The 14,397-nt window shown below is 37.3% G+C and overlaps 1 protein-coding gene across 2 annotated transcripts; it reads left to right on the top strand.

Annotated features, from left to right (window-relative positions):
• Window positions 1–797: 797 nt before the first annotated feature.
• On the top strand, window positions 798–4,458 carry LOC126236163 (eukaryotic translation initiation factor 5A). 2 transcript variants are annotated; one of them, XM_049945250.1, is made up of 5 exons: window positions 798–940; window positions 1,840–1,963; window positions 2,067–2,234; window positions 2,739–2,873; window positions 3,759–4,458. In XM_049945250.1, the coding sequence occupies exons 2-5, from the start codon at window positions 1,856–1,858 to the stop codon at window positions 3,828–3,830; spliced, it is 483 nt and encodes a 160-aa protein (XP_049801207.1). In that variant the 5' UTR covers window positions 798–940; window positions 1,840–1,855; the 3' UTR covers window positions 3,831–4,458. The 2 variants fall into 2 exon arrangements, with proteins under 2 accessions (XP_049801207.1, XP_049801208.1); XM_049945251.1 differs by lacking the exon at window positions 798–940 and adding an exon at window positions 1,208–1,338.
• Window positions 4,459–14,397: the final 9,939 nt, after the last annotated feature.

The following is a 14,397-nucleotide window of genomic DNA, read 5'->3' as shown; positions in this document are numbered from 1 at the left end:
TATATTTGCTGTGTGATACTGTGTGGTTTATGCCACACGACGAATTAGAGATAATACTTCTTCATTTGTGTTACAGACACAGCATCTGTCATCTCGCTCTACATTTTAGGCCTTGATGTCATCTCTTTCCCATATTTTATGTTCTTCTTCTTTCTTCTCGGTTTCTAAGGGACTCAGAGCTCCCGTGACGATCTCACATGTTGTCACCAAAAATTTATCTCTCGTGCTAACTCCTGCCAATCCACATGTCATGTGATCGAAAAAAATTCGTTGTATTTCAGAATATAACAATAAGTGTGAAAACCGAACCTTAGCTTAAGGTTGGCTTTATTTCTTAAGTTTGTAGGGTGTAGAAAAGTTTCACCAACCTGTAGCTGGTCGTGTAGCAACAGAGATTAAGCAAGAACTTAACACTAAGAGATTTGCATTTCTTAATGACAAGACTGCTCCAGTTAATCATTCATATTTTCCCTCAAAGTGCTTTAAAACTGTAGACTGTTAATTTCGGCCTATGACCAGCATTGTGGGAATACCGTCGTTTACAGCAGAATGTGGGCCATAATTAAAAGTGTCACGTTACATTTTGATTTTCTACCTACATACGACCACCTTTGTCATGTGTATTTCCCAAACCTCCTCTAATCAAAGATACTTTCGTAACTTTCTTGATTGCATCATTAGTATTTAATTCATATATAAATGAGGACTGCTTTGTAATTTTATTTGGAATTCCAATCTTCTATCGACGTAGTTCTGTACGTTGACTTCCATAAAAGTGGTAAATTTTCTGCCACGAACACAGCGTTTGTCATGTGTTCTCGATTTTGTAACGTTGGAAGTCCGTTCACCTCTCTGAAACGACCCCACCAAAGTCTGAATCCGGTAACGTGGTACGCATGCGTCTCAGATCTTCTGGCGAGAGTACCCATTTTGGTCACACGTGAGTATAGTTCCACTATTAAAATTTGTACGTGCGGTTAAGTAGTTATTTTCTTGCTGAAATTTTAACTGTAGTAAGATAACTGGCCGTTGGCATTGTGCATTTAATTCGCCATAGTTTTTTTACACGTGCTATTCGGCCATACTGTCTAAGTCTGCTAGTTGACATTGCACGTTATCTGTAGATGTGCACCGCCATGTTGGATTTACTTTACTGAAAATAACTGTCTTCTCATAGTAGTTGGAATAGTGAGTTGTTAGATGTTAGTTTTTTTATCATCAGTTTCTTCCGACATACGAAGAGAGTGTATACTCGCATGCTTGCTACTTTGCACAGTGTCCGTGAAGTGTTTCTCCACTGATATATTGGTATCCCATTTGGTTTAACAGTCCAAGAAGGTATTAGATTAAATTCTCTTTCTATAGTAGATAATAAGACACTCGGTGCCACTTTGTTTACTCGTATTGGTAATTTCAGCGTGGCCAACGAGGTTAGAAAATGTGACACATGGTGGACATGTGCTAGTTTTACTGCGGAGGGGTGTTATATTTATTATTGTTGTCCGAAGGCCGTATGTAGGAAGTTAGATGGAAGTAGAGCTCTGTGCATTAACTATGCCCTGTGTAGAAAAAGTTGCTTACAACTGAGACTTTTTTCCTTCAACGTTTTATACGTTCCAGCTGCATTCAGTAATTTGACCGTACAGTAGTTTGTGCATATGTTTTGAAGACTTCTAGTAAACGTATCTCCACAAATTGTTTGACCTCGTTTCGTGAACTAGATTTGTGCACAACTGTAAAAATTGTGCATGAAAGAGTTCTGTATTTTGTATGTGGTACTTGGTGTGCGAAGTAAGTTGGGTTATCTGAAGGTTGTTTAATGTTTTTGTGTTTTTGCAGACACTAATTAGAAACAATGGCTGATATTGAAGACACTCACTTTGAAACTGGAGATTCAGGAGCATCTGTAACATATCCTATGCAATGCTCAGCTCTTCGAAAGAATGGTTTTGTAATGCTTAAGGTATGGGATATGGTGTAGGATGTAGAAAACATTAAATGTTGTTAACTGGTGCATACTTACTTTGTGCTTAGAATTGTGTAGATGATTTACTACTTTGTTTCAGTCTCGTCCATGCAAGATAGTTGAAATGTCTACTTCAAAGACTGGTAAACACGGACATGCCAAAGTTCATCTTGTTGGTATAGATATATTTAATGCCAAGAAGTATGAAGATATATGTCCATCTACTCATAATATGGATGTGCCTTTTGTTAAGAGAGAGGATTATCAGGCAAGTGTAGCTCAGCTTATGTGCTATGTATTTGTGTGAAAGTGTAAGTAACAATTGACTGGCAGAAAATACTTCGAGATAGTTCATATTCTTCTTGTAAGACTCTGTGATTAGCTGCTTGTGTATGTGTAACAACAGTTTATCAGCTGCTGGTTTGTGCTCTTTAATATTAAAACTAAAATTGTGTGGTTTGTGTACCTGACAAGTTTTAAATTCGAGCCTAGAGTCACTGTATAGTCATTATGGCTGTTTGGTGCTAGAGGATCTCGTAAAATAAAGCTCTTCTATGCCCTTAATTAATGTCGTGTTCTTTTAAGGTACCTTGAAGAGAGACAGCTACATTTTAAATTTAGTTTGGAATGGGATAAGATTAGTAAAAGTATTGTGAATGTTCTATTCACCATTTTAATATGTGAACAGGCAGGAGAGATGCTTCATGGTCAGGTACTTGTTAAATGGAACTTAAAAAATGTAAATTAATGACACTGGTTTTGAACTTTCCAGCTTACAGACATTTCAGATGATGGGTACCTCTGTCTGATGGCTGACAATGGAGAATTGCGTGAAGACTTAAAAATTCCTGAAGGGGAGTTGGGTGCACAGCTTAGAGCTGATTTTGATGCTGGAAAAGAACTACTGGTATGTTTACTTCATTACTGTTTACTACCAATGGGCTGAAGTTAGATATTGGACCCTTTTGAGTGTGGTGACACTGATTTTTGTAGGACAACCTGAAGTCTGGAGTAAGTTGGAAGGTCAGAATTTGAGTTGAGACAACCAATATAAAAAAATTGGTTGCAGTAACAGACTGACTGGCAATGAAGCCTAATTATTACTGTTTACTTCTGTGCCATAATGAAAAAGGGGTTCCAATATATAACTTCTGTAAAATTGTGGATGGAATTGGATGACTCTCTACACTCTAAACAGAATTGGCAGCAATGTTTGGGCATGTTGAAATGACAGGGAGTAGCTGAGCTGAGGCTGGTGCTTTTGTCTTGGCTTTAGACTGATCAAAAACCTATGGAAAATTTCTTCCAAACATACCTGTCTTTAACAGGTGACCCTTTGGTTCATAGACAGGTGATCAATCCTCTTGACATAATAATGATCCTCTGCTATACATTGATTTTAATGTACATAAGCTAATGTTTTATTTCTTGGTGTTGCTTGTTAAAATGGAAACTGTAGATTTGGTTATAGTAAATATTTTGCTGAGAACTTATTAAAAAGTTCTTAAATGCACCTTAACTATTGAAGATTCTTAAGATCCATAAAGTTCTAAAAATTGTATCCACAACATTTTGTGGCTTATTTGGCAGTCACTTATAGGTTCGAGCCTAGAGTCACTGGATAGTCATTATGGCTGTTCGGTGCTAGAGGATCTCGTACAGTAAAGCTCTTCTATGCCCTTAATGAACAGTGTGTTCTGTTAAGGTACCTTGAAGAGGTACAGTTCCAGTAGAGATTTACGTAATGCAGTTTTAAAAAGTTGTCGATTCTGAAGTATTTTCTTTGTTACAGTGCACTGTGTTGAAATCCTGTGGCGAAGAATGTGTGATTGCCATTAAAACTAATACAGCATTGGACAAATAATTAAAGGCTGTGGATCATGGAAGGAAAGCGATGGTTAATGCTATGTGTACTATCAGGGCATTTGTTGGGCGTGGTATTGTCACTGTTCCATACGCTAAAACAATTTACTCCAAAATTAATGTAGCTATTGGACTCATGTTATCAAAGCTTGTTTAATTTTGTGATTACCCCCTGGTGTAATAAGCATTATGTTGAAATAAATTTCATGATATTTGTTATAAAAATTTTACAAGCTACAGGCCTCAGTCCTGAAGAATTGTAACTTGATATCACTGTACTGCTGCAATTCCATTCCATAGTTACTGCCCTGCTATCAAGGATTATTGAATACATTGAAATGTGCTTTTAACCTTGAGGCCCTATTGTGAACTCGTTTTCTCGAGTATGGAGTAGTAGCAAATGTTAACCTGCTTTAACAGTACAAATTGGTAATTTGTTAATAAGATATCCACAAGCTTAGTTGAACAGACACTGCTGTGAAAGAGTAAGGGAACAGTGAAGGGACAGTTCATTTATTTGGAATATAAATTCTATGCATCTGCATTACCAACACATTTTGTGCAGCAATCTATTGTGCATCACATAATCCCTTTCTGAAACTGAATAAAACATTTCATAACATTTTAAATCTGCTTTCAACATTAGTGTATTCAACATGCTGGAGTTGGAGAAAAATAACAAGCATTCCTGTCATGAATTTGGAAAACAAATCAGGTGATGAATAAAATGGACATTGAATCTTCAGAATCTTTTTATTCATAGCTCAGTTAACCCAAGCTAATATCAATAAGCTTTTTGTTTGCTGTTATTGCTGATTACTTTTAAAAAGAATTTGTTTTACTCAAATTTTGACTATGTTAATGTAGCCGTTTGCTTAGTTCAGTTTCACAGTGAATTACAAATAGTTAGGGTGTACATAATGGATGTGCAATCAATAGCCTACATGTTTGTGTGCATTTTGTCAAGCACAAATTTAGCTAAATACTTAAAATAGACCTCATTCGTTTAAATTTCTACGACCTTGAGGCTCAAACTATTCGGCACTCTGCAGTGCATAACATTTCAGCAATTTATCAAGATCCTTTTCTTGTTTGTGAGGGAGGTTATTTTGATATTTCATTGTAATGAGTTGTGAAGTATTATACAGCTAGGGAAATATCTGCCACTTTATAATTTATTCCTGAGATTGCCATTTTTATTTGTAATAAATCTGTTATAAATATTGTGTACCAGGTGCTCGTAAATTTGTAATTAAACTTTTACTCAGATTGTTGACGAGAATTTCACAATAAAGTTTTCTTACTATAGTTAAAAGTGAACTTATTTTGAGTTTTTAGAATTAATCTGATGTACAGGTATTTGATCATATAAATGTATAAAAAATTGTTGAAAGAGAATGGTATCCAAACTGTATCAGGAATTTTCTGGGAATTAAATTTGAATTAACAGGTTATGTATGACAGTCTCAGGATGTTTTTCTGGGTATAAAATACTTAGAAAAATTCTGGAAGTGTAAATATCTTACAAATTTTTCAGCACTATGTGTAAAGCTGAATGAACATGATTCAGTTGGGTAAAGGTTGGTGGCTACATTACACTTGAAAATATGTGCTGACAATTTTAACTTGTGCAAAAAAAATTACACACTTCGTTCTGCTATAGGGAGGTTGCTCTCATTGAGAGTGATTGGTAACGAGGACTATCATAGAAATTCTGGATAGTAAACATTTGATCATGTAATTGCTTGATGTTTAATATAATAGAAGGCATGAAGTTTGTCCGACCTATTACTCAGAACTGAAAGTAAAACATTGATTTCATTAACCCATATATTGTGTGTCAGAGTAACATTGTATGGAAGGTTTTTGAAAATTTAATATTGCATAGTTACATATCTGGAATTAATGTAAAACAGTTATGCTTCTAACATGAAATTTGTGGCAATAGTACACAGGAGTAGACCTAGATGTAGTATGGTTACCACAGCTAAATATTTGCTGTATGTACATAACTGTATTTTAGTGGACTGATAAAACATTCTGGTCCATGCCTTTCTGTTGCATCTTCATTAAGAGAAACTTAATTTTATATAGTGTTTTGTGAAGATTTTTTTTGTCAAATTGGCAGTATGCAGAGATGAAAAATGAACATACTGAAAATATTTTTAATTGATGATAATCGCAAGTATGTTTACTGATAAAATGCTTGGTCTTTACTGTCACTGAATTTGGGATTCAGTTGTTTTGCTCATAGGTGCCAACCAACTGGAGTTAACTTCACCTTTACTCCTAAATATTTAGTATACCTTAATTTGTACAAAGGTCTCTAAGGAAAGTAATCCTGAGAAAATTTTAGGTTTCTTGTGTAATTTGGCAAAATGAGGTGGAGAGGTGATGGAAGCAGAATTTGTTTGTGGTTTCATCTTATGAGCACAGTCCCAAGTAAGTTGCCTATGTATTTCATATTGTACAGTTGTCATGAAATTATAACCTTTGTTGCAATTGGGCCACTGTAGGTTCAAAATTCAATCATCTTACTCAGTGGTACAAAGATGGCTACAGCTTTAGTCTTGTGAAAGTAAAATGAAAATCAGCCTCGGTTGGGAAGAATGTGAAATCTCCAGAATTACTTTTTCTGTCAGTGTTTTCAGCAAAGATTATTCGCAGACTTGTCAGCAATGTGTTTTGCAAATTATTGTAGCAAGATTTGAAACAAATGAATTGGTCACTGTCAAAGTGAATACCCTTGCTTTATGAATGCCCTGGAGGTTTTGTTTGGATACTGCAGCATATTCAAAATTTGCTGAGCTAAAAAATGCAATGGTGTGTAAACATTCTTGTGTACCTCGTTGCAGAATCCCTGTGTTCATACTTGCAGTACTCAGCTCTCAGGTGACTGAACCATCCTTTACATAAAATATTACCTGACTTTTAAGGTATTTTAACACAGAGCACAACAAGGCTGCTGGCAGACAGCAGAGGTTCAGGCCTGATGCCTTGTGCCTGTTGGTGGCTGCATGCTCAGTATTCAATGCTGTGCTGTGCATTTTTATTTGTTGTTAGTGTTGACATTGGTGTCCAGGAAATTGGTTCAATTTTTTGTTCAGGATGAACTCCTCTTTTGCAACTCGCAACGCACAATCAAAAGATTGTCCTTAATAGTGCAATCAATGTGTCAAGTTTTACCATATGTCACCTTAATATTCAACAATTTAGATTGCTATATAGTTTCTATTGAAATATTTTGTGGGCTGTTTAGAAGTGGTAAAGTATGTTAACTTCTTGCAGCTGTACTGGAATAGGGTTAAGCTGGTAGCAGCTCGGTGTGTTCTTAGTGATGTAAAGTCCACAATAAGATTGCTATTGTAATTGCAGATAGTGAGGTATTTCAGAAGTTGCTTGGATGTAATACTGCTTGTCATTGCACTGTAACATAAAAAGATTGTACTGGATTGAGAAACTTGGCTTAAATTTCTTGCTTGGAAATTTAGTATGGTTAAAACACAAATTTTTCGACTATTTAAGAAATCACTTGTTTTAACAGACAGATTTTCTCCTAACAGAGCTAAAGACAAGACTACCTGTAGCATTTATTCAGGCACATCATCCAATTTTTTTACCCTCTGCTTTTTATTGTGGTGGTCTGTAGTTGAAATGTAGATTGTAGCTGACTGTGTACTATATTGATATACAAAATTTGTGTGGCTGGTAGAACTCTGTTGTAAAGAGTAATTGCCAGAGAACGTTACTAAAAGTGACTACTTTGACCTCTAAATATTACTTTTGTCTGTTGGTGTTAAATGATATGACCACCAAAGCACGAGCCTTCAGTTATTGAAAATGTAAGTCGTAATCAGATTTATTATGAATAAAAATTGGGAACATGTACTTTACATTCTTCTATCCCTTGTTAGTTGGCTGACAGTTTAAATATACAGTGTAATCATCTGCTCCTGAGACCAGTTTTGTTACGGTCTTTTGTGGGTAGTGAAACATGACAATAGCACTAAACTCAAAGGGAGAATATCAGCATGCATTACATTTTCCTAGTTGCAATAGTCCTTCTGTATATTAATAGGCCTGTAATAGAAGATAGTACTACAGCCACCAGTGACAAAGAAGGTAATGGTGGGAGAATAATCTAACCAAGATTTGAATAGGGGAGGTTGAAAACAGGAGATGGCTTAAAGGAAAGTGAAAACCTTCTATAGTTCAGTTACTGGGGCTAGAAGGGGAAAGTCATTTCATTGCATGGCAGTTATTACTGTGCCTCATTTCATCATTGCCATATACTACAGCTGTAATAGTCCTATTTGTTTAACTCAGCGACTCCTATGTGGCAGCCACTGTGAAACAGCATGTCTGGTCTGGCATGGTGGTGAAATGTGAATCTGTGTGTGCCAGTCAACATGTTAATTGCATGAAATAAACATTGATGTCAGTTATTTATACAATACTGTAATGTGTTTAGCATGCCGAACAGTTATTAAAAGATGAAGTGTTGTGCTCTGCATAGCTAATTTGTAGTTAAATTAGGTGTGTGAGCTGAAACAGTAGAGGAATCATAATACAACCATAGGAGCTCAGCTTTTTCCATTGCCGTGTTTATTAACCATGTTCATTCTTGTTGTTGACTGTCTTTATCTCTGTGGGCTGATATTGTGAAGCTGAAAATGTAACTGTCTTTCAAATCCACCAAGTAAAAGATAAAGCTTCTTCATGAAATTATATATTAATTGAATATTACAGCAGGAAACACTTTTAATACATGTGCCGATAAGTATAAACAACTGTTTACATTAATTGAACAGCCTTTCCACTTCAGGGGATAGACAGAAGGAATCTTCCACTGTACTTCTGGTGCCATAATTTTTTTTGCGAGCTTTGGGCCTTATCTGCAGAGTTGTGTGTCTTCAAGAAGAGCCACATCTCCATGGAGCAACTGCCAACCAAGTAACTAACTAGTTGTCAGAGCTGCACCATCTTGTAGGAACACAGTATCCAGCCTCTTGAGTTTATGCATGTATAAACGAATTTTCAAACACTATGCATATTTGCATTTCTCAAGCACTTAACAAATTTTTTATGTGAAGATGACAGTCATCTTAGTAACAGGTAGTAATTTCTCTTCTGTGGAGTGATACAGTACCCATCGAAGATCCCCAAGCTACACGTTATTATAGTCTGTCGGTAAACTGAAGAGCGAGCGAGCGAGTCCCCACTCTGCCAACCCAGCTGCATCACAAGGCACTTCTACAGGCTGTTTCACAACGTAGTACTGGCCCCGCCGCGGCGTGCGGTTTAAATCTGTGGCGACGCTGTGTACAGATAGGTCTCGGCTGTGTTCATTTTTAGACAAATGCATTAAGACCAGAAGGGATAGAAAAAACGATAGCTTCTTCCGAAACACAACATTACAGAGTAAATAATATTAAGATAAGAATGGAAGTCAGGATTACACTACAGACATAGAACCGAATGCCTGTTCATGTGAATGTATTGTATGATCCTCTATTGCTATTCGTAAAACGAACGCCATATAATGCACTCAATCTGTAGAATCTAAGGCTTGTTCTAACTTTGTGTTTCTACTAAAAGGTGGAAGTTTTCTTTGAAAGACTTGCAACATGAAGAGTGTTTAAAAAGTAAGCAGAAATTTATAATTTTGTGTGTCCGATTTGCACTACTTTTTTGTCATTGTCTTCGTAAACATGTCTCGAAAGTATGTGTACAATGTTATACATATTGGGTATTTACTCTGTTGTCAGTTGTCAGAAAGGTTACATGTGTTTTGGTAACATCAAGGATTATTTGTTTTGTATAAAGAATATGTATTAATTTTTTTTATAGGAATGGAATAAAGTGTATGAAATTTTTAGAAATGTTAAATATTGCTTTTGGTGAGCCTGATATGGGTGAACCAAGGGCATAGAAGTGGTATAATCATTTCAAAGCAGGCATTAAAGGACAGCTGTTTTACAAGCATGGATGAGATTAAAAATGCACAGTTAAGAGACCTATAAACTATCCCGAAGAAACAGTTCTTAAAGAATTTCGGGAACTGGAAAAAGCACTGGCACAAGTGTATAGTATGCAACGGGGAATATTTTGAAGAGGATAACGTTGCTGTAGATTAACAAATAAAGTTCTTACCAAAAAATAAAAATTAATTTGTGAACGCACCTCTTATGTCAAGCTATTTGCTTATAAGTCCAGAATCGATGTACATGTTTCGAAGAAAATTTCAGCAGTGTTTAGAATATCTATTGCGCACATATTTGTAGTAATATGTCTCAGAATCAGCTGAATAATGACCGAGATAGGGATTTAGTGTTCCATAAGTATCAATGGTTTCGCGTGATTTTGAAACTGTCTAAAACAATCGAATTCCTCCCAAGATTATTAGTTTTCGTTTGTGGCGATCCCATTAAGCCATGCGGCTTATTTTCGCGTTCGTTCCTTATGCGTCCTATGGGACGAGGCTGACTTTTGCATAAATTTCAACCCTTTGATTGGGGCTGGTAATATTATCCAACAGCCCTTTTTGTGTCGCCTCTTAAATACACGCTGTAATAACATTAGAGACGATCAAAAGCTCGTTTACGCCGCAAATACCTACTCTTCCTCGTATTCTGCACATTTTCTTGCAATGGTAAACGATTATCCATCACTTCCGGATATCGAAGTATATCAGCAAGTATACAAAGTTAACTGACACACTGGCAACTAAGGTCCCACCAACAGTAATGATGTATATCACTGCACGCCGATCTACACCGCTAGACAGGTAACTGGTAACAGATTTTGGGTGCCCCTGTAGGCCGGTGGCAGCGTTCTTCCGGGAAAGGCCACTTCCCCCACCAAAAGCGCTGCTCGCTCTGAGTTTACAGACTATAATACTGCGTGATAACTGCAGAGGTATGGAAAATTAGTATTGAGAAACATGTCCATGTCATATATGATGTTAGTAGTGTATATCACTGACTGCAGAAAAACATATGCTGCAAAACATAGCAGGTGAGCTTAAAGTTCCATTCCTGTCTTGTTCATGCAGTTTATCATCAAGCAAACATAACATTAAACTATTATGACAGTGAAGCAAGGAATGGGTGCACCTGTAAACTGCAATCAGATAATCTATTGCTCTGATGGAATTACATTTTTCTGGAGTGTGTCAGCTTTATCTCCAATAAGGACAGAAACTTAAGCAATGAATTAAAATTTGCACCATGGCTGAGGCTTGAACCTGGTCTCCTCTCCCATGTTAAAGTCCTAGCTGTGGCACAAATTTTAAGAGGGTGGTTTTAGAAAAGATCTTACCTCACTGAAACTTTTTTTTATTTTTCAATGTAGTCTCCTTGTAGATTAATGCACTTGGTCCAACAACATTCCAGTGCCGTGAAACTATCTCGCAAAGGGGTTTCCTCCAGACCTGCAAAATAGTTGTCAACTCCAGCTATCAATTCTTCGTTTGAAGTGAATCTTCATCCACCAAGAAAAAATTTCAGTTTTGGGGAGAGATGGAAGTCTGAGGGAGCCATATCAGGTGAATGAAATGGGTGTGGCATTGTCTTGATGGAAGATGACTTTCTTCCTTGCTAAACCTGGCCTTTTTTTCATGTATCTTTTGTTGCAATTTGTCCAGGACATTAGCATAGTATTCTCCAGTAATTTTGCCGAGTTTGGAGATTATCCACAAACAGAATCCCCTCCACATCCCAGAGCACTGATGCTATGACCTTGCCTGCTGAAGGAATTGTCTTTGGTGGGAGAGATTCACATTATTTCCATTTTGCTTTGACTGTTTTGTCTCTCGGGTGTAATAGTTCACCCAAGTTTCATCTGTGACGACAAACTCTCGCAAAAAATCTTGACCGTTTCTCCTAAACGGGCCAAACACTGTTCTGATATGTTCATTCCCTTGCGTTTTTGATCCAGTATCAAGAGTCGTGTCACCCATCTTGCAGATAAGTTTTTCATTTCTAATTCTTCTGCTAAAATGTGATGTACTCTTTCATATAACATCTGGCAAGCGTGAGCAGTTGAATGCACTTTAAATCGGCGGTCCTCCAGGACCCTACTATGCACTTTCGCAATGATTTCTGGAGTAGTGACACATCTTGGCCAACCACTGCGCAGATCATCATCTAAGCTCTCCCAACCAAATTTAAATTCATTTGTCCACTTGGCAACAGTTGAATATGAAGGAGCACAGTCCCCCAGTGTATTCTGGAAATTAGCATGAATGTCCTTTGCTTTCATACCTTTCTTTATGAAGTACTTAATCACTGCTTGAATCTTACTTGTGAAGGTTTCAGGTTTTGCAAAATTTGAAGATAACCTTATGAATTAAGCCATGTGTGGTCTAAGACTGACTCGGCATGAAATTGCAGGGTGCTACACATATAGACTTAAAGAAACTTGCTGGATGTTCTCAAATTTTTGGCAAGGAGCAGACAAGCAGTTGTGTACCAATGCAAAGCACTTCTTGTGATGAGAGTAGTACATCACTGTGCTTTTAACTGTTTTGTAATGTATCTTGGCTCTAGATAGTCATCAACATACTTATGTTGGAAATGGTGTGGCAACGTAGTTATCACACTGGACTTATATTTAGGATGACTTGGTCACTGATGTTGCCATAGGTTTCCAGTGTCGCTATGAACAAATCCTATGATGGTTCATTAACACATCTACTGCCATGTGATCGCCGGCACCTGTGGCTGTGGCCTGGTCTAATGTTTTGGCGAAACATTTATCACTGTGTCTGGCAGTCAATGTGTTAAATGTACACATCTGAATTTCTTTCCTGTCTTAAATCCTAGGTTGTGATCTGCTCATGGAGCCTTGCCAGTGACTGGTAATTTCACAGAAATTTTGTTCAATTGGAAACCACAGTTTGCTGATGTAAAGTATCCACTTACTTCAGGTGACTTTGAAATCTAAACTTATGATGCAGTCACAAGGCATTGACAAGACCTCTTGTCCTCACAACTGATATGTCCCTTCCAACTTGGGATCCCAGTGACTTACTCTTCCTTTGCTACCTTCAACAGGTGCTCCTTTCTTCTTTTTTGATACAGGAATATAAAAGCTTCAAGAGGTAGGTCGGTTGTCATGACAGCTTGGCTTCAAATCCATCAACTCTTAAGAAAGGAGCAGGAATTGATGGTATCTCTGATTGCACCATAAAGCAATGTATTACAAACATTTCACTGCCTCTTGCAGATATAGTCAATTCCTCTTTTCTGAGAGGCACATTTTCAGACTTTAAAAATTGCTAAAGTGGCCCCTGTTTTAAATCAAATTTAGAAAACTGTAGTTCAGTTGCCTTATTATAAGCCGGCTGTATACATGATTTAGACCTAAACACGGAGTCACAAATTAATACTTTTTTTTGCAGATGACACAAGAGTTCTTATTACAGGAAACACCTCGGGCCAGCTATAAGCAGCTGTAAATGAAAGTGTGACATTGCTAAATACGTGGTTTGAAGGGAATAAACTGCTGATGAACACACAAAAACAACTTAAATGGTGATACATGTGACAATAAATTTCAACAAGATTTCACTTTCTCTGGAAACAAAGTTTATAGGCATATGGCTTCAAAATAACTTCACATGGCATTCACATGTAAACAAAATAAATGAAACACAAAATAAAATATGTTTCAGTCTACCATTATCTCTGTTAAAGTGAGTATTACAACTGTCGGAATTGACTACTTTGTTCAGTTCCATAGCATCCTACTATATGGAATTATATTTTGGGGTAATACACCTAGCTCACTCATTTTCCTGACCCAGAAAAGAACTGTAAAAGCAATGAAACATGCTTGACAAACAGATTCTTGCGAACCCCTCTTTTGAATGTCTTCAATCCCCCCATTTCCCTGTATGTACGTACTAGAAATCTGCAAGTATGTTTGAATGAATTTAAAAGACATAAATGAAAATATTAATATCCATGAGCATGATAAAAAAGCACTCAGTCTTCAGGCCATGAGTGGCCTACCGGGACCATCCGACTGCCGTGTCATCCTCTGAGGAGGATGCGGGTAGGAGGGGCGTGGGGTCAGCACACTGCTCTCCCAGTCATTTGATGGTATTCTGGACCGAAGCTGCTACTATTCAGTCGAGTAGCTCCTCAATTGGCATCATGAGGCTGAGTACACCCTGAAAAATGACAACAGCACATGGCTGCTGGATGGTCACCCATCCAAGTGCCGGCCACGCCCAACGGCGCGTAACTTCGGTGATCTCACGGGAACCGGTGTATCCACTGTGACAAGGCCGTTGCCATGGGCACGATGAAGACTTCACATATAGTTAGTAAGGACATCAGGTTACAAAACTTCTGCAGTAAACAGTGGTATACAAATTTACAGTAGTCTTCCACAAGAGGTAAAAATCAATTCATCATTGGCACACTTTTGTAAAACCCTGAGGGTATTCTTGTTAGATCATTGCTTATATTCAGTAGCAGAATTTTTAGAACATTTGAGTTACAAGAGGCTTGAAACATGGCGATGCAAGTAGAGCAAGCTCATTTGTGGGTAAAGCTAAA

This window comes from Schistocerca nitens, chromosome 2, assembly GCF_023898315.1.
Source record: "Schistocerca nitens isolate TAMUIC-IGC-003100 chromosome 2, iqSchNite1.1, whole genome shotgun sequence".
Classification (NCBI taxonomy): domain Eukaryota; kingdom Metazoa; phylum Arthropoda; class Insecta; order Orthoptera; family Acrididae; genus Schistocerca; species Schistocerca nitens.
This window is presented reverse-complemented; position numbering and strand designations above follow the sequence as displayed.

Bases quoted from the DNA above. Each gene is read 5' to 3' on its own strand.
- LOC126236163 (XM_049945250.1), top strand. From the start codon at position 1,856: ATGGCTGATATTGAAGACACTCACTTTGAAACTGGAGATTCAGGAGCA. The intron at 1,964-2,066 runs GTATGGGATATG...ACTTTGTTTCAG, and splicing joins ATGGTTTTGTAATGCTTAAG to TCTCGTCCATGCAAGATAGT. The intron at 2,235-2,738 runs GCAAGTGTAGCT...TGAACTTTCCAG, and splicing joins TTAAGAGAGAGGATTATCAG to CTTACAGACATTTCAGATGA.